At 45.8% G+C, this 20,493-nt stretch overlaps 1 protein-coding gene across 1 annotated transcript in view; it reads left to right on the forward strand.

Moving 5' to 3' along the window:
• Positions 1-504: 504 nt before the first annotated feature.
• Positions 505-20,493, forward strand: part of MATN1 (matrilin 1) — a 28,988-nt gene continuing 8,999 nt past the window's right edge. Inside the window, exons 1-2 of the mRNA XM_020982986.2 lie at positions 505-706; positions 6,851-7,197. Of these exons, the coding sequence (XP_020838645.2) occupies positions 613-706; positions 6,851-7,197 (441 nt within the window). The 5' untranslated portion in view covers positions 505-612. The remainder of the gene's footprint in view (positions 707-6,850; positions 7,198-20,493) is intronic.

Genomic DNA, 20,493 nt, shown 5'->3' on the forward strand with positions numbered 1-20,493 from the left:
TAAGAAATCACTGAATACTAAAGTTTAAACACCAAGGCAAAGGAAATCCTTGACTGAAACATACAGGAGAGATGATGATGATGGTATGAGACCATAGTCAAAAGTGACTTTCACCTTGAGGAAGGCTACCCCACTTGCCTGCGCCCATTGGCTACTCAGGAAACTTTAGGTAGAGTACATCTAAGCTCCTCCCCCACCCCCAATCCCAACCAAGTCATCAGTCCATCCCTTCCCTCCTCCCATCTTTTTGCTCCCTCTCCCTCCCTTCCTCTTCTCTCCCCCCCTCCACTTACCTGGTCCCTGATGGGATTTACTAAGATTCCCTGCATTCCAGTCAAATCACTGGCTGCCTTTGCAAGCAATGGGGCCCTTGTGGGCAGGCAGGGCAGGGCAAGATCGAGCAGCTTGGATGCCAACCTGTTTCCTCCTTCTCCCTCCCCCTCCCCTGCCCCCCACCACACACATATCCATTCAGCGCCCTCACCCCCCTCCTTGCCCCATGTCAGTCAGGGGCCTCATCCTGGCCTCTGGAGGGGGGCGGCCCTCAGGTTATTACTTCTGCTCCAGCTGCTCTGGGGACACTCTGGTGTCTGCCTCCAGCCTTCACGGAACATGATGGGGACCTTCTCCTCTGCTTTCCTGCTCTTCAGCCTGCTGGTTCTTCTCCAGAAGTCCGGGGCTCAGAGGGTACCCCCACAGGTCAGAGGTAAGGGATGGCTCAGCATCTGCCCCTGGAGTGGGTCGGAAGGCTTAGGTGCCTTAGGATGCAAGGGAGTCCAGGATCACTGAAAAGAGCTGCCTCCTTGGAGAGAGAGTGGGCTGCCTTTAAGGCACAGGCTTGCAGTCATCCAGGCTCAGGGAGCCCTGCTGGGGAGAAGGGGTTCTTGGAGATATGGTACATCAAGAGGGATCAGGGCAGAGATAGGGAGGCAGGGACAGGGTCCAGGGCATAGGGAGGGAGCAGGGACAGAATCAGAAGCAGAGATGGGGCAGGGACAGAATAAATAATAACAATAATTATACAGATAGCTAGCATTGATTCGGCACTTTAAGGTCTGCGAAGTACATCATACTTTGTCTCATTTGGGCTTCACAAGAAGTTTGTGAAGAGGTAACTTATTGTCTCCATTTTTTATGAGGAAACTGACTCCGGGAAGGGGTTGGTAACTTGTCCAAACTCATGTAGATAGTAAGTCACTGAAGCAGGATTGGAACTCAGGTCTTCCTGACTTCTAAGGCCAGTGCACCGCCTGGCAGAGGGGGAAGGAGTGGAAACAAGGATAGGGACTAGGGTGGAGGTTGGGGCAGGTTGAGGAGCAGGAACAAAGTAAGAGATGGGGCAGGGATGGGGTCAGAGCCTGACACATAGTAGGTGCTTAATAAATGCCTATTGATTGGTTGATTGTTTTATCTAAGCCAGGGACAATGGCTGAGTTGGGGATAGAGACTAAGATGGGCTCAGGGATAGGGTACCAAAAGAGGCAGAGAGAGGGGAAGGAGCAGGGACAGACAGAGAGAGGGGGCAGGGGTCAAAAGCAAGAATCAAGTCACAGCATTATAGATTTAGAGCTGGAAGGGATTCTGAGTTCATTTAATCCAATCCCCTTATTTTACAGATGAGGAAACTGAGGCCCTGATAGATTGAATGAGTTGCTGAAGGTCACACAGATAGTAGAGATATGGGGGTGTGGTGGATAGGAAAGACACCAGAGCAGAAGCAAGGGCATGGGTAGGGATAGAGGCAGGGAGGGAGCAGGGACAAGGGAGGGAGCAGGGACCAGGAGAGGGTCAGGGCAAAAGGGATATACAAAGCTAGTGATAGAGACAGGGATAAGAGGAAATAGATGGGAGCAGGTACAATGATGGGGGTAGAGAAGTGGACAGGGAAAAGGGCAATGTCAGGGACAGTGGAAGAGGCAAGAATGGGCACACAAAGAGAGCAGCAGGTGCTGGGAATTCGCACTCTTTCCTTTGCCTTGGCTCATTGGTAGACACTCAGGAAAAGCTTCATTGACTTCTCCTCAATCACATGCTTTGATTCTTGGAAGGAAGTATCTGGGGAGCATTTGCTTGATGCCCCAAATCGGTGTCCAACTGTGCTCTCCTGCCATTCACCCAGCCCTGAGTTAATTCTAGATTTGACATAGGTCCTCCACCTGGCTGTTCAGGCCACTAAGGCTTGTGGGTAACTGGGAAGGTGTGACCATTGAGCTCAGCTAAGAAGAAGATTCAGTAAGGGGGTCCTGGTGGCCATGCTCTAGTATTTGGAGGGCTGCTTGTGGAAGAGAGATTAGCTTTGCTCTGTGTGGCCCCCCATGACTGCACTGAGGGCCATGTGGAAAAGGTGGAGTGAGGCAGGTCTTGCCCTCTCTTAAGAAAACTTTCTCACAGTTTGAGATGCCCCGAAGTGCAGCAGTATAAGCTGCAGAGGCAGAGGGTCCCCTTTGCAGGAGGGGTGCAAAGAAGGCTGGATGACCACTGGGAGCTCCTTTATTCTTTGTCTCTATAGCCCCAGCACCGAGCACACAGTAAGTGCTTAATCAATACTTATTGGTTGATTGATTATTGATTAACATGCCAATAAGGTAGATGGTGCTAGTAGCAATATAATATAATAATATAAAGTTTAGTATAAGCAATATCACAATTTGCCAGTAGAGGAAACTGAGACCCAGAGAGATAAAGTGTGCGTTCTCCCTCCACCCCCTGCAGCCCTTTTTTCCATTGGTGAGTTCCTCTCAGAACCACCATTTTGAGAAGAGGCTCAGACCAGCCCTCTTTCATTTTCCCGACTTCAATGACATATCTTTACTTGGGGACCTTTCTTCTCTGCACCCTTTTTAGTTTTCTTTTAGTTATTATCTTTCCCCATTAAGCTCTTTGAGGGCAGGGACTGTCTTTCCAGGCTGGGAGTCAGGAAGACTGGAGTTCAAATCTAGTCTTAGACACTGACTAGCTGTGTGACCTTGGGCAAATTACTTAACCCTATTTGCCTCAGTTTCCTTATCTGTAAAATAATAGCACCTACTTCCCAGGGCTGTTGTGAGGATCAAATAAGATAATAATCATTAAGAGCTTAGCATAGTACCCGGCACATAGTAGGGGCTGTGTGATTGTTAGCTATTATAATTGTTATTGTGGTGGTAGTTACGATCGTGGTTGTTGTTATTTTATTTGGGTCCCCACACTTGCCACAGGGCCTGGCATGTACTTAGGGTTTAACAAATGTTTGTTCACTTGACTTGACTTCCCCACAGTCACAGAAGAAGTGAATAACAGATTTTGGGTAGGCCTTCTGATTTCCAGGTCAGTGTCCACTCCATTATGCCATATTTTGTGCTTACCAGTTAAGTATACTGCAAGTTCAGGGTAATCTGGAGCAAGTGAGAGGGCTAGAGATATTTTGGTCTCTAGCACCACCATTCCCTTGGTCTCCCATGTTTAAAACCATGTTAAAAAAAGTAATTTTGCATCTTTGTCTCCTTTATTTCTCATAGACAGTCAATTACTATGCTCTGTCTGTTCCACCTCTACATCCTTAATCTACACCCCCCCCCATCGCAATCTGCCACCAGATGAGTCCCGCCCCTCCCCATGGAGGTGCAAGCATGCACACACACACACACACACACACACACACACACACACACACACACACACACACACGCGCGCGCGCACGCGCTCGCACCCAATCTCATTAAGGCTATTGAGGACAGGCTAACGAACTCACCTGCCCTTCTTCCCTGGTCATGGAAACAGCATTAACTCCTCTGATTTGAACCAGCTGCATATATGTGCCACTCCTAGGGGACCAAACGACCTCAAAAAAATGTGGTCTCACATGACATCGGGCTTTCACAGAAACAGTTTTCAATGTTAAGTGGGGTTTGCTCTGCTTATAGATGGCAGAATTGGTTGAGGTGGGAAAGGAGATTTAAAGAGTCGGATTTGGGGTTTAATGTAAGGAAAGCTGCCTGACAACCAGAGCTGTCCCATAATAGGAGGGCCTGACTTGTGAAGTAGCGAGTTCTTTGTCTCTAACAACTGGGGCCTAGAGATTGCCTTTCAGGGATAGTGCAGGGGGCAGAAACCCCTGCATCAGTCAACATTGAACTACATGCCCTCTGAGGTCCTTCGAACTCTGGGATTCCATTATTTAGCATAGCAGAGTTGGGGGGGGGGAAGTACTAGGTCTGAAGTAAGAGGACCTGAATTCAAATTTTACCTCTGATGCTTACTATCTGTGTGACCTTAGGCAAGTCACTCATCTGCCTCGGGCCTCAGTTTCCTTAGCTGTAAAATGAGAGAGTGGGAACAGACAGCTTCCCAGGTACTTCCCTGCTCTTGATTTATGATCCTAATGCTTGGGTGACTTTGACCAAGTCACTTAATTTCCTTTGGCCTCAGTTTCCTCATCTGTAAAATGAGGTGGTTGATCTAGGCACCTCTAAGATGACTACCAGCTCTATGGCTCTTTGCCTGACACTCAAGGCCCTCCATAATCTTGTGCTACCTTCTGCCTTACCTCACGGAACTGGAGAGTTGGAAAGGACCTCAGTGGGCACCTAGTCTGACCTCTATCTTCACCCTAACATACCAACTACAGGCCACCCATCTTCTGCTTGAAAACTTCAAAGTAGTAGGGTTTTACTAAGCACCTACTATCTTGTAGTATGTAGGTGTTTAATAAATGCTTATTGATTGATTGCGCTCATATTATACTCCTCTACACAGTCTCTGCTACAGCAAAACCAAACTGCCTTTTCTCCCATGTGCTCCATTCCTTCTCTACCTCTTTGCTCCTCCAATGCCCTCCCTCCCTCTCTTCAACTGCTGAATTCCTGTTCAATTGTTTTTCAGTTGTGTCTGACACTTTGTGACCCCATTTAGGGTTTTATTGTCAAAGATACTGGAATGACTTGCCATTTCCTTCTCCAGCTCATTTTACAGATGAGGAAACTGAGGCAAACAGGGTGAAGTGACTTGTCCAGGGTCTCTAAGCGTTTGAGGCTAGATTTGAACTTGGGTCTTCCTAACTCTAGTTCTCATGCTCTTACTGTGCTACCCCACAGCCCCATTTCCTACCTGCTGGATTCCTACCTTACCTTTAAAGTCTAATTCAAATGCCTCCTTCTCCAGGAGGTAGTCCCTGATACCTTGTTGTTAGTGGGATTTCCCCTTAGATCTCAAGAACTGAATTTTTTGGGGTAGCTCTCTAATGCATTTATGAACTATTGTATATTCTAATTCTTTCTGATTACATCTTATTTAGTCTTTGTATCTCACTGTCTACCATAGCGCTCTGCACACAGTAGTCATTTACTGCATGTTTATTGAATGAATCAATGCATGAGTACATATTCTCTTAGAATATTTCATCAAAGAGTGAGCAGACAATACTAGGGAGTGTGGTGATCAGGTAGATAGTGCTAAGGCATTAGGACTTGGGGTCAGGAAGACTTAAGTTTAAATCCTCACACTAGTGTGATCCTAAGTCGCTTAATTCTCTGTGCCTCAGTTTCCTCATCTGAGCAGTTTGGAGTGGGCGGCTTCTAAGGTTCCTCCCACTATAATCTATGATTCCTGCCCCCACCTGACTCCAGTATTCTGGTACTATCTATGTGGTCAGCTGATGTCTTGGAAGCACCAGACCTGTAGAATTAGTCTTTAGATGGTGGTGGTGGCATTGAGGTAGGGGAGGGAAGCTCCATCTTCTCCTGGATCAATGAAGGTTAGAAGCATCAATGAGTTGGCCCCTGGTGCTGGCAAACTCTGTATTTCAGAGGACTCCCATCTGCATTACAATTTCCAGGATGAGACAAATATATATGTTACCCAGCTCAGAATAACAATCAATAAACAAGGATTTGTTGAGTGCTACTGTGTGCCAGGCACAGTGCTATGAATGGGGATACAGAAACAAAAGTGAGAAAGTATCTGCCCTCCAATAGTTTACATTCTATTGTTTATTACATGTTTACAGATAAGTAAACATAGACTATATACAAAGTAATGGGTGTGGGGGCGTGGGAGGGGTTGACATCTGAGGGAATCAGGAAAAGAATGTTTTAGGATATGAGCATAATGTCATGGCTGGGAAGGCCCTTAGAACCCAGAAGGTCAGAACTGGAAAGGTCTGGAAAAGGCTTTCTAACAGAAAGTTAGAACTAGAAAGGACCTATGAATATAAAATGTTAGACCCAGGAGGACTCTTAGAGATAATACAAAGCTTTTATTTTGCAGATGAAGTAATAGGATCAGAGAGGGGGAAGTGAACTTCATTAAGGTTGCACAGCAAATTAATAGGAGAGCCAGGACTGTAAGCCTCCTTACACCCAGGCTTTATTTTTTCCTCTTACCTTACTCTATCCTCCAAGATTCTTGAATCTGTGGTTACCCTGCTGGGATCCTAATTGACCATTAACTTCCCCCCTCCCCCATGGATTGAATACCAAGTTTTGGGTAGTAGTAGTAGTAGTGGTGAGAGAAGGGGGAAACCACTCCTTTGAGTGTGTTTAGGGAACAAGGTCAATCAGCAAATTCCTTAGGAAACCCTGTTCCAGTCCCCCAACTTTCTTCAAACTGTAGGAATCATCCAGGCTTTCCTTCTTGGACCAATATGTGGTTAGGCATAGACAAACAACCTGTTTAATTCAAGGAATGGATAACTGGCCCTGAATACTCTGGACAGCTTATCCACAAATGCTTGGGTAATTACTGCCTCTGTTTTACCTGACTAGTGAGTTCTTCTGAATTTCATAATGGCTAGCTGTTTTCCCAGGCTTGGCCTCGGAAAGTGTTGCTTGGTTCCTTTTCTCCTACACCTCACCATCTCCCCTCCCACAAACAGGGCATCTGTGCAGGACAAGGCCCACAGATCTGGTGTTCATCATCGACAGCTCCCGTAGTGTGCGGCCCCGGGAATTTGAAAAGGTCAAGGTCTTCTTGTCCCAAGTCATCGAGTCCTTAGATTTGGGGCCCAACACAACTCGGGTAGGCGTGATCAACTACGCCAGTGCGGTCAAGCACGAGTTCCCCCTCAAGGCTCATTGGACCAAGGCCAGCCTCCTGCAGGCTGTGCAAAAGATCGAGCCCCTATCCACAGGCACCATGACAGGCTTGGCCATCCAGTTTGCCATCAACAAGGCCTTCAGTGAGGTGGAGGGAGCCCGGCTCAAGTTCCCAGAGATCAGCAAGGTAGGTGTCAATTGTATTTTCTTAGGTGTCTAGGCCTTTGGTATTTTGGTACCAGATTCCTTTGGCCCTCTTGGTACTAGATCCTAAGCCTCATCAGGGCAGGGAATGCTTGTCCTCAACCCTCTCATGGTGTCAAGAATTCTACAGGGATTCCATCATCTCTCTGCTGATGGTGGTAGAGATAATGGTGATAGCAGGTGATGTCGATAATGGCTTTGATAGTGGTGATGGGAAAGAAGGATGACAAGGATGGTCATTACTCTGATGAAATGTGTTCACACCCTTAGTGTATGGACTCTCTGAGGAATGATGAGGTTCTATTCACAATTCCATGTCATTCCCCCCCTCAGTAAACATCAATGGTTTCCTAGTACTCCTAGGATCAAATAAAAACTTGTGCTTGGTTTTTAAAGCTTTTCACAACCTAGTTCCAACCAAAAAAGAGGATTATTATGGGGGAAAAGGGGATTAGACTGGTTTTGCTTGGGCCCAGAGGGTAGAATTAGATGGAATTTGCAGAGAGGAAGATTTAGGCTTGACAAAGGAAGAACTCTTTGGTTCAGTGACAAAGGAGTGGTCCCCAAGTAGTAGGCCCATTTTGGGAGAGGATTCCTTTTTGTTCACTGGAACGATCCAAAATGAGGCTTTACTACCACTCGCTAGAGATTTTGTAGTCAGGTCAAGACAAGTCAACAGGCATTTCTTTAGTGCCTGTTTTGTGCCAGGCAGTGTGCTAAGCACTGGGGATGCAAAGAAAGGCAAAAAACAGTCCTTTTCTCAAGGACCTCGCACGCTAATGGGGGAGACACAGCATGCGAGCCACTATGTACGAACAAGATATATACCGGATAAATTGGAAATGATCCACGGGGGGGGGGAAACACTAGTTTTAAGAGGGACTTGAAAAGACTTCTTACAGAATGTAGGATTTTATCTGAGACCTGAAGGAAGCCAGGAAAGCTAGGAGGGGGATATGAGGAGAGAGAGAATTCCAGGCATGGGGGACAGCCAGTGGAAACGAAGTCAATAGAGGTGAATGGAGTGTTAATACAAAGATTAGCAAGGAGGTCAGAGATGCTAGAGTATGTGTAAGATATAAGAAAGCTGGAAAGGCAGGAAGGCATCAGGTTGTAAAGGCCTTTAAAAGCCAGAGGATTTTACACTTGAACCTGGAGGTGATAATGAGCTAAGACTCTTGCTCAGGTTGGAGTGGATGGCATCTGAGGCCCCTTTCAACTCTGAAGCTCTGTGGTTGGGAGACAGGCCCTGCTCTCAAGGATCTTCCAAATTAATTGGTGAAAAACTGTGTAAAATGATTGGGATTAAAAGAAAGAGGGTGATAAGTGCAAACAAAGGAGGGATGTGAGCAAAGTTGTGGGAGAACTTTGGGGAGGGAAAGCTTGCTTAGGGATGGACAGGTCTTCATGAAGGAGATGGCTCCTGAGCTGGGCCTTAAAGGAAAGGAAGGATTTCAATAGATAAAAGATGGGAGGAGTCTATTCTAGGGATGAGAGATGGTATAGTGAAGGCAAAGAGGCACGGGGGCAAAACAGAATAGAGAGTATGCGAAGGAGAGCTGAATAAGACAGAGCTATAAAGGTAGGCTGGATCTGGACTGGAGAGCCTTGAATGCCAGGATAATATAATAAGAGCTGCTTTAGAATTACAAAGTACTTTACATATATTATTTCATGTGCCCTTAACAACTCCATGTATGAAGTAGATACCACAGGCATCCTGATCTCATGGATGAAGGAGCACGAGGCTCTAAGAGATTAAGCGACTTGTCCATGGACACAGAGAGAATCAGTATCAGAGCTGGGATTCAAACCCAAATCCCTCCCGACCCCAAGAACATCAGGCTGCCTTTCAGGAGTGACAGCTATGCCTTATTGTATGGGAAAGGTTAAGCCAGAGAAGATTATTGAGTAGGTGAGTGATGTCATCAGAATCTTGAAACAGGGCTAGGTATGATGGATGGATTGGAGATGGGGTAGAATCAAGACAGGAAGATCAGCTAATGGGCACTTACAATGACCTGGGTGAGCATAAAGGATAGAGGGGAACTAAAATGAATACTGTGGGAATGGAAAAGATGGGGCAGATGGGAGAGAGATTGTGAAAGATGGATTGGATTTTCAAGGGCCCTCCCAGCTCTTGACATCCTGTGCTCTAAGGGCCTTCCCAACTCTGACACTCTGGGTTCTAAGGGCCCTCCCAGCTCTGACATTCTGGGTTCTAAGGGCCCTCCCAGCTCTGACATTCTGGGTTCTAAGGGCCCTTCCAGCTCTTGACATCCTGTGCTCTAAGGGCCCTCCCAGCTCTGACATTCTGGGTTCTAAGGGCCCTCCCAGCTCTGACATCCTGTGCTCTAAGGGCCCTCCAAGCTCTGACATTCTGGGTTCTAAGGGCCCTCCCAGCTCTGACATTCTGGGTTCTAAGGGCCCTTCCAGCTCTTGACATCCTGTGCTCTAAGGGCCCTCCCAGCTCTGACATCCTGTGCTCTAAGGGCCCTCCCAGCTCTGACATTCTCTGTTCTAAGGCCCTTCCCAGCTCTGACTTGTGTTCTAAGGGCTCTCCTGGCCCTGTCATTCTGTGTTTGAAGTCCTTTCTAGTTTTTTTTTAAACATCCTGTGTTCTAAGGGCCCTCTCAGCTCTGGCACTCTGGGTTCTAAGGCCCCTCCCAGCTCAGACACTCTGGGTTCTAAGGACCCTCTGACAGCCTGTGTCCTAAGGGCCCTCCCAGCTCTGACATCCTGTGTTCTAAGGGCCATCTCAGCCCTGACATCCTGTGTTCTAAGGGCCCTCCCAGCTCTGATATTCTCTGTCCTAAGCTCTTGTTTAACTCTGACAGGTGTAGTAAGCTTGTTGAGTCTACAGGGTGGGGCCTACTCATTCTTTGGCCCCTGCAGTGCAGATGGGGAGCTGATGATGTGCTGGGGCCTGGGTTCAGATCTGCTGGGCTGTGAGCACATGCATTTCTTCACCCCAGTGCTTTCCTCCCCACACCTGGAAGGCAGTTGGTTTTTCCAAATAGAAGCCTACCATCCCTGTTCCTGGGACTTGGGTGCCACCTTGTGGTCAGAAGTAGTTAAGGCTCTTTGGAGAGAATAGACAAGGGCAGGTCAAAGGATTCAGCATCCTGACTTTGCCAAAGCTCCCTTGGATAACAAGGGACCAGAATGCACCCATCTGTCCCAAAGCCCCTTCCTCCAGAAAACTGCTGCTTGATCCACTTCCTGTCAAAATGTCCACGTCCAAGTCTCTGTAGTCGTGGGAGAACTATTTCCCATCAGACAGATGGCAGATATTCCCACCAGTGATGACCCTGCCCAAGAACAGAGGAAGGTTTGCTAACACCAAGGTTTTACATACTTTTTGGGGGGCCAAAGATGGAAAGAAAGACACACCTTTTACCTCTCCCCTTAGTTCCTCTCCTCCTCCCCCTTTGGAGCTGAAGAATGAGTTAGAGCATCTCTTGGAGACACCTGCTGGGAGCTACGAGGAACTGCACACATACTGACTCGGTGGCCTTTCAGTGACCTGGACATTTTGATTCTGGACTATAAGTTACAGAGAACGTGGCAACTTACATTGGTAGAGGGAATTCCTTACAGCAATGATTTCTTTGGCCTAGTCCCTATGTACTAAAGTACCATGTCCTAAAACTTCCCTGACACCAGAATGCCCATGACCTCCTAAACCTCCTGGATCTGCCTGGTCATGAAACTGATTTGGCTTCCTGAGTTCCAAGCTCAGCTGTACCTAACTCCTTAACCTTCTCTATCAAAGAACATTAGTCACTTCCTCATCGCTAAATGAGGTGTCTTTGTTTTTGTCTTTATTCTCTGAGATCTTTCAAAGAGGTTGCTGCTCACCTTTCTGCTTCTAAACTCTCTGTGCCCTTGGCTTCTGAGAACACTTCCCTGCTCCTCCTTAAACCTCTGAACTTACTCTTCCAACTCATTCACTTTGCTCCTCATCTTTTACCATCCTCCCTCCTCCCACCCCACTCCTGATGTGGGTATCTCTCAAGGGCCTGTTCTTAGATATTCTCATTTGTCCCTGAGCTTCTAAAACCATTGCTCCCCCTTTCTCTCTGTCTTTCTCTTCTGTTCTCTCTCTCTCTCTCTCTTCTCTCTCTCTCTCTCTCTCTCTCTCTCTCTCTCTCTTCCTCCCTTCCCCTCTCCTCTTTCTGTCTCTGTCTGTCTCCTCTCTTCTCCCCCATCTCTCTCTTTCCCTCTCCCTCTCCCTCTCCCTCTTCCTCTCTCTCTCTCTTTCTCTCTCTTTCCCTCTCCTTCTCCCTCCCTCCCTCCCTCCCTCTCTCTCTCTCTCTCTCTCTCTCTCTCTCTCTCTCTCTCTCTCTCTCTCTCTTTCTGTCTCTTTCTGTCTCTCTCTCCCCAACACCGTGTCTGTGTCTCTGTTTCTTTGTCTTGCATACAAACACGTGGACACACAGACAGACAGACACACACCCCTTGAGTCCTCTCCCCTTTTCTGAACTCCAGAACTATATTTCTAGCTCTCCACAAGAAACTTCTACCTGGGTATCCCTGTGGGACCTCAAACACAGTGTAACCAAAACCAAGCTTATTATTTCCCCCTAAAATTATCTTTATCTTCTGACTTTGTGTTTTTGTCCATGGCCCTAATATTCCCCTTGGCTCTTCTGTCCCCAACCTTGAGGTTACATGTGACTCTTCCTTCTTCATACCTTGTGTCCAATCAATTACCAAGCACTCTTGAAATAGCCTCTAGGGTAGCTCTTGCACCTATCTCCCTCCTCTCTCTTTCCATTGCTGCCACTCTTGTCTAAGCCTTCATTATTACCTTCCTGGGCGACTGCAGGAGCCTTCTGAAAGGTCTTCAAGACATCATTCTTCCCACACTTCAATCTACCCATAACACTTCTGCCAGAATGATTCTTCTTTTGCACAGACCTGGTTTTATCTTTCTTTTGCTCAAACATCTTTGGTGGTTTCCTATAGCTTAATAAGTAAATGAATGAATGAATGAATGAATGAAAAACTTTATTAAGTGCTAAGTGCTAATGTGTTAAGTGCCAAGGATATAAGCAGAAAAGCAAGACAGCAGGCACTCACATTTGAATAGAGAGAAATGATAAATGTTGGAGATTTCAGCTATAAGTCAGATGGATGCAAAGGCCCCTGTGATCCTTAGGTTACAGTTTACCGTGGTAAAGCAGTTGACAATGCATATTTTAAAATGTTATTTCCGCTGATAAAACTCTAGCTATTTATGATATTGAGCCACCTGAATACACAGAGGACTTTTGTGGTGAGAACTTTCATTTCTGGGTTTTTAGTTTCTGTGGCTGCTGAGGAGCAGAGGACTGAGTGATCTTCAAGGGAGGTTGCCAGATCACATTGCTTCCTGGGACGGTAGCTGCAGGGGCTTAGCTGGAGGGTCAGGAGTCTGGGGGTCCTGTAATTCCAGGGGATCTTGGACTCAGATTCCTGAGCTGTTTCTGTTGGATTCTGGGGGGAAGTATTATTCCAAGTGATGGAAGTGGTTTAACTTACCTGCCACATGCCCCCCAAGGCACTGAGGGTGCCTTGCCATTTTGCTTGCCCTGTGGGTGACAACTGGTTGGCAGTTGGTGGGCAACCAGCCTGGGAATAAAGCTCAAACTCTTGTGCCTGCTCCCCAAGGCCCTTCACCATCTAACATGAGCCTACCTTTGCAGTCTTGTTATGGCTTACTTCCCTCCTTGAACTCTACACTCCAGCCAAACTGCATCGTGATCCACTCTTAGACACATACTCTCCCACCTCCATACCATTCCTATGCTTAGAATGCCCTCTCTCCTCATTTTCACTGGTGGAATTCTTACCTATTCTTCAAAGCCCCACTCAAATGCCATTTCCTTCAGAAATCCTGCCCTGATCCCATAATGACCTTTCCCCTCAGACTTCACAAAGCATTTTTGCACCTCTCTAATATACTGATTGTGTAATATTATGTATCTATATATACTATCTAATATAGTGATCTATCTATATATACTATCACTATACATATACATATATATATATATGTATATGTATAGTGATCTATCTATATATGCTATCTAATATAGTGATCTAGATCTATCTTTTGCTTATTGCCCCAGAGGACTGCGAGGTTCACAAGGGAATGACCTATGTATTATTTAACCTTTGTCCCTTAGCATCTAAAACGATAGATACTCAATATATTTCTGCTGAATGAGTGAACAGGAGGTATATGGTGGAGTCAGAGTCAGAGGACCTGGGTTCAAATCCATCTATAACTCTTAATGCCTGTGTGACATTGGGCAAGTCCGTTAGCTTTCTTGGGCCTCAGTTTTCTCATCTGTAAAAATGAGAGCTTCAGACTAGATGATCTCTTAGGTCCCTTCCAAGTCTAGATCTTTCATCCTATGAATGAATGGTTAGATGGATTGCTCCTAGTTCCACTTTCTGGGGCCAAAAAGAGCAAATCTGTTGTTGTCAAAATGATAGCCCTTCAGAATTTTGAAAACAACTATGTCCACCTGACGTTTTCTCTTTTTCAGGCTAAACATTCTAAGTTCCTTCAACAAATTCTTGTACAATGTCATCTTTAAGTCCTTCACCATCATGGTTGTCCCTCCTTTGGACACTTCAGTTTATCAATGTGCTTTCTAACGTGTGGTGCCCGGAATGGAAGATGTTATTCTAGCTAGGGTCTTCCAGGACCTGGCATGGGCCTTTATTTACCATTAAAACTCTTCACAACTTGGTCCCTGCCTGTCTTTCCAGACTTCTTATACTTTCCTCTCCTCCACACTCTCTACAATTCAGCCATGTTGGTCCACCTGCTCTTCCTTATACGTGACACTTTGTCTCTTGTGTCAGAGATTTCACCTGGAATGTCCTCCTTCCTCCTCTCCATTTTTTAGAATCCTTGGCTTCTTTCAAGACTAAGCATAGATGCCATCTTCTGCAGAAGGCCATTTTATGGTCTCCCCTTCGCCCAGAAGCTGGAGCATCTGGTGACTCTCTGAGGTTACCTTCCATTTACCCATTATGCATCTTGTCTGTACTTAATTATTCGCGCATTGTCTCCCCTACTAGAATGTAAGCCCCTTGGGGTCAGGGATTGTCTTTTGCCTTTCTTCATTTCCCCAGTGCTTACTTAGCACAGCAGTTGCTTAACAAATGTCTGTCAATTGATTATTCTCCCCCATTCCTCTCCTTGCTGTTCAGTGGTGGCTGACCCTTTGTGACCTCATGGACCATGGATTACTGTCCATGGAGTTTTCTTGGTAAAGATACTGGAATGATTTGCCATTTCCTCCTCCAGTTTATCCCCTTTTGTTAGAACTCTCCACTATGACCTGTCTGTCTTGGGTAACCCTGCATGGCATAGTTCATAGTTTCATTGAGCTACGAAAGCCCTTCCACCGTGACAAGGCAGTGACCCAGGAGGGATCTTCTTCTTTGCTGTACAGGTCAGACGGACTCTTTGGTTTAGCCAGTCTAGATTCTGTCCCCTTTACCTTCAGATGGGAAATGCCCCTTCCTTGCCTGGGTATTTGCCCAACACATTACCAGAGATATGAGATAGGGCCTGGCTCCCGTGGGCTCACAATTGCAGAGCTGCTTGTAATACTGTAAGGTCCCCAGGAGGGGGCTCCAAAGATTTTGGAGTTGGGGCAAAAGTTACCCCCATACGTTGGAAGAGTGGCAGCATGAAAGGAAGGGAGCTCTTGGCATAGGTATGGCTTGGAGTCAGTTGTCCTGACCTCAGGCACCACCTGGAATCCTCTAGACTCTTGCTGGGTGAGTGGAGACCCTCCAAGGGCTCCTGGCTCAGTACAAGATGTTTATAGATTTCTACCCTTGGTGATCCTTCTTATATCTTGGTGATCATCATGGGGCAGCCTGTCAACAGGGTCACTCTCCTCATCTATTGAAAGTAACCTTGATTGGAAACTTGGAGGGGCTTCTCTGGGAGTTGAAGGATATATTCAAGGCCCTCCCCATCTGCCACCTTAAAGCCCAAATTAATAACTCTCAGATGCTCTGGTTGCAGAAAAAGTAAGGGACTATGATAGAATATGCCAGATTTTTATGGAACGCTCCTCTTGAATCAGCTTTTGGTAGACCGGACTGGGTTCATCTGTGATAAACTACTACTACTACTACTACTACTACTACTACTACTACTACTACTACTACTACTACTACCACTAGCTAGCATTTATGAAGGTTTGCACTTTACAAACATTTCATCCTTACAACAACCCTACAAGGTTGGTACTATTATTATCCAATTTTACAGATGAAGATACTAAGGCACAGAGAAGTTAGGTGAAATGCCCAGGGTCACTGCCCAGGGAAGCACCCAGCACACTTCCTCCCCTGCCCACCCAGATCTTGCCCCAGATCACCTTTTCTGTGGTCGGGATTCCTGGGATGTCTGCAGGGTAGTTGAGGCAGAGGAAGTTCTGCCTCACAATCCAGTCAGTCTGTCTTCCACACTCAAACCCTGTGTTCTCTCCTGCCACTCGCCTGACACAGGAGAACTGTGTGCTAGGGAGGAAGGAGCCAGAGCAACATTTGGGATGTGAAGTCACCACTCTGGCGGTCACAGCATCCCATCATTTCCCATGCTAACCAGGAGAATATCGAGCATCGTTAGAATGCCTTAAAGCTCCATCTATCTCAGACCCACTATCACCCAGGTTCTGTTGTATTGCAATCAGTGAGCAGATGTGCCATTCCAAACCCCCAGATGTGGGCCACTAGCAGGGCAATCATTCCCATAGGCCCTTCTACAGATGTCAGGCTGTGCAATATGGAAGAATTGAGAGCAAACCTGGCTTCAAATCCTGCCTCTGACACAGCTTGGCTGCATGACCCTGGGCAAGTCACTTAATGTCTCTGTGCTCAGGCTACTCTCTAAGACTATATAAGTTGAAGAGAAGGGACTAACCTGCATTAGTAGAGGGAGCTTTCTTACCTGGAAGTTCACTACACCAGTGAAATCTCTGGTTTGCTCCCTCTCCATATTTCCTAGGCCTTAGATCTACTAGAATTAATTCCCCAGCAGCAGGTGCAGATTGTCTGTGTTCAGATCCATTTATCTGCCTGGCATGGCAGGCTTGACATTCCCCCTTCAGGGAGGCTGAGTCTCAGGTGGGCTTCTGCATCTCCACTTGTGTCCATCTGTGCCATGGCAGCCCAGGAGCAGGCTGCAGGTGCCCAATTCCAGATCTACGCATGCTGGCCTTCTTTTGGAGAACATGACTGTGACGTGATGTTGGCCAGTATGTCCAGTCACAGGAAATATGTATGCATGCCAGGGACCTAGTGGAATGGCCAGAAGACTTCTAAGACTCCGGCTAACTCCTCTCCATTCCCAACAAATGCAGCCCCCAACCCAAAACAAAAACAACCCCTCTAGCCCAAACCTTGGAGAGTCTTTTGCTGCCCTGAAGACACTCTAGAACAGGGATTCTTAACCTAATTCATGTCATGAATTCCTTTGCAATCTGGTGAAGTCTGTGGGCCCCTTCTCAGAAAATGGCTTTAAATAATTAAAGGAAATGCTAAATTTCTTTCTTTTCTAAAAAAATTTAAATTTATTTTTTATAATTTATTTTGAATGATTGAAAATCACTTCCATAAGCTTTTGAGTTTTGAATTTTTCTCCCTCTCTCTCCCCACCTTCCTCCCCAAGATGGCATGCAATCTGATATAGGCTATACATATACATTCCTATTAAACATATTTTCACATTAGTCATGTTGTAAGGAAGAATTAGAACCAATAGGAGGAACCACAAGAAAGAGGAAACAAAACAAAACAGAAGAAAAAAAAGGAGCAAATAGTATACTTCAATCTGCATTCAAACTCCATAGTTCTTTCTTTGGATGTGGATAGCGTTTTCCATCATGAGACTTTTGGAGATTTCTTACCTTGCTGAGAAGGGCTAAATCTATCAATGTTAGTCATTGCACAACGTGGCTATTACTGTGTACAGTGTCCTGATTGTACTCACTTCACTCGGCATCAGTTTATATAGGTCTTTCCAGGTTTTTCTGAAGTCCATCTGCTCATCATTTCTTATAGCACAATAGTATTCCATTACATTCATATACCACAACTTGCTCAGCCATTCCCCAATTGATGGGCATCCCCTCAATTTCCAATCTTTACCACCACAAAAAGAGCTGCTATAAATATTTTTGTACATGTGGGTCTTTCTTCCATCTTTGTGATCTCTTTGTGATATAGCCCTAGAAGTGAAATGCTAAATTTCAGTTAGAGGTCAATGTAAATAAATATGTAATTTTTTTAAATGTAAGTTAGCAGAGTCCCTGAAATCTACTCCTGATTTCCTTGGGGGCACAGTCTATGATCCCCAGATTAAGAATTCCCATTCTGGCTAAGTCTAAGACCATTAAGTTCTATCAATTGTCAGGCTAGACTGCCAAAGAGCTGGCCTCAATTTGAGGATGCTTAGAGGTCCTACAAGAAAGAACAGAAGGTCCTGGAAGCAAGTGGAGTCAACTGTCCCACCCACCATCAGCAAAACCAGCAAAAATCCCATGTTGTTTGACCAAATGGGATGTAGACTTCCAGGATGCCTGGTGCACATCAAACTGCTCATGGCCTTTTTTCCCTGGGGACTCCCTCCAGCTTGGCCAAGGTAACTCTTGTGTCATCCCATCCATTGGGATAGACTTCCTGCTGGACCACCTGCTATGTCACTGGGAAGGAGCTCTGAGGCATCCACCTTCTGTATGTGCTGGCTCAGGCAAGAGGCCATGGTGGAACACACACCTGAAGGTTCCCTTCAGGAATCTCTGTTAGGATTTGCTTGAGAATGCACCTGTCCTGGGAGAGGCCTTTTTAGGTGATTTCTCCAGGGCTATTCAAAAGGAACTAGCCAAGATGGCGGAAACTACCGATCTATCCGCAAACTGCGTTGTTAGAGTTGTCCTTTGCTGAGCTTGGAGTCACAGAGCCGGGAGTGTGATTCTTGGCTCTGCCTTTTGTTGTCTGCGTGACCTTGGGTAAGTCATCTGTCTCTGATGGGCCTCAATGAGGAGGTTGGACTGGATGACCTCTAAAGTCCCTCCCAGCTCTCAATCTATCATCCCAAAGCTTTTGGTTGGACCATCCCAGTCCTTTCAGTCTTTGCCCTGACCACCTGCTTATAACATAGCATCCATAAGGGAGAGCCAGTACAGCTCGAGGGGCATGGCTTGGGTTTACTCTGCCACAAGGGCCTTGATTACAACCCAAGGATAGTGTCAAACCTGTAGACAGGTTTGTCATCACTCATTTGGTGGATCCTTCAAGGAATTGGCCCAGTTGTGTGGGCTGATGTGACTCCCACACCCAAAGGAGGACCAGTCTCCAATGGATGCCTGAAACTCCACTCACAAATGTCATTCTCCTCTCTAAAAGCCTAATAAGTCTTGATCTGCCCTTGCCTTGACAGGTCCAGGGATAGGATACACTTGGTTGTTCAGTCATTTTTCAGTCATGTCCAACTCTTCATGACCCCATTTGAAGTTTTCTTGGCAAAGAACTAGAGTGGTTTTCCATTTCCTTCTCCAGCTCATTGTACAGATGAGGAAACTGAGACAAACAGAGTTTGGTGACTTGCCCAGGGTCATATAGCTAGTAAATATCTGAGGCCAGATTTGAACTCAAGGAGATGAGTCTTCCTGACTTCAGGCCTGGCATTCTATGCACTGTGCAATCTAGCTGCCCTCTAATAGGATGCATAGACCTATTCAAAACATGGCCTTAGCCAGGATGGAGACTCCTGGACTGTGTCTTTAATCCTGACCTCTCACTCTGAGCTCCAGACCTACACCTTGAGCTGTCTATAGGATACCACTATTAGATGTTTCACCAGCTTATCAGACCCAACATGTCCAAAGCCAAGGTCATTATTTTTCTACCTAAACCTGCCTTTCCTTTTGATCTCTCTCTGTGTCTCTCTGTCTGTCTCTCTGTCTCTGTCTCTCTCCCTCTCTCTTTTCCCCATTTGCCTTGTCTTCCTTATCAATAGGTCATTGTTATTTTTGACTCTTCTTCATCACCTCTCATGTTCAATCACGAAGTCTTGCCAATCCCATATCTACAATATCCTTCACACTAGATGTCTCTGTTATTTCAACCTTTGCCATCCTAATTCAGATCTCATTGCCATCCACCTGGGCTATTCCAGCAGCCTCAATAGTTCTTCCTGATTCTACTTTTGCTTCTTTCTGATCCATTTTTCACAGCTCAAATAGAATAATATTTCTTGCCCATAGATTTTGTCATATTGCTTCACTCCGTACACTGAAAATCTTTTGTGGCTCCCTATTGTCTAGAGAATAAAATTCAAACTCTACGACTTGGTATTCAAAGCCCTCCATATTCTGGAATCAGTCGACCATGCCAGTCTTATCTCATATAACTCTCCATATATTCTAAACTCCAGTCAAACTGGACAATTCTCTGCCTCCTTAATCCAATTCAATAAACATTTAAGTGCCTACTGTGTGCCAGGCATTATGCTAAGCACTGGGAATACAAATAAGAAAAAGAGATAGTCTCTTCCCTCAAGGAGCTTAAGATCTATTGGGAGAAGGCAACACCCAAGAGGATGAGGAGGGCCACCAGGGAGTACTCAGCATGGGGGTGTAGTGTTCCATAGAGTCAAAGCCATGCATGGCTCCAAGACTTTGTGTTTCTGTTCTAGCTGTTGTTTTTTTTTTTTAATCCCTTTCTTTCTCCTCTTCACATGTTGAATCACTACACTTCTTAAAGTCCAACTTAAATAATACCTCTTCCAGGAAGTCTTTCCTGGTCTCTCAGTGAGTAATGACCACCTCCCTCAGGCCATACTGAATTTTTTGTTTTGTAATTCTCCAGTGAACTTATATTTTACTATTGCACTATATACACTTTACTATTCCAATCAATCTGTGGGCTCATCAATATGAATATTCCTTCCAGTGATGAAGATTGTAACTCATCCACATCTGCCCAGTTGTGTGTTATAGCAAACAATTAATAAGTATTTATTAGACTTCTACTATGTGCCAGGCACTGCTACAATTACTGCATTGGTGTTTCATCCCTTTGCTATACTGTGAGCCCTATGAAAAACAGGACTGTATCTTCTTCTTCTTCTTCTTCTTCTTCTTCTTCTTCTTCTTTCTTCTTCTTCTTCTTCTTCTTCTCCTTCTTCTCCTTCTTCTTCTTCTCCTCCTCCTCCTCCTCCTCCTTCTTCTTCGTCTTCTCCTCTCCTCCTCCTCCT

This window comes from Phascolarctos cinereus, unplaced genomic scaffold, assembly GCF_003287225.1.
Source record: "Phascolarctos cinereus isolate Bilbo 61053 unplaced genomic scaffold, phaCin_HiC Scaffold_726;HRSCAF=1367, whole genome shotgun sequence".
In the NCBI taxonomy this organism is placed as follows: domain Eukaryota; kingdom Metazoa; phylum Chordata; class Mammalia; order Diprotodontia; family Phascolarctidae; genus Phascolarctos; species Phascolarctos cinereus.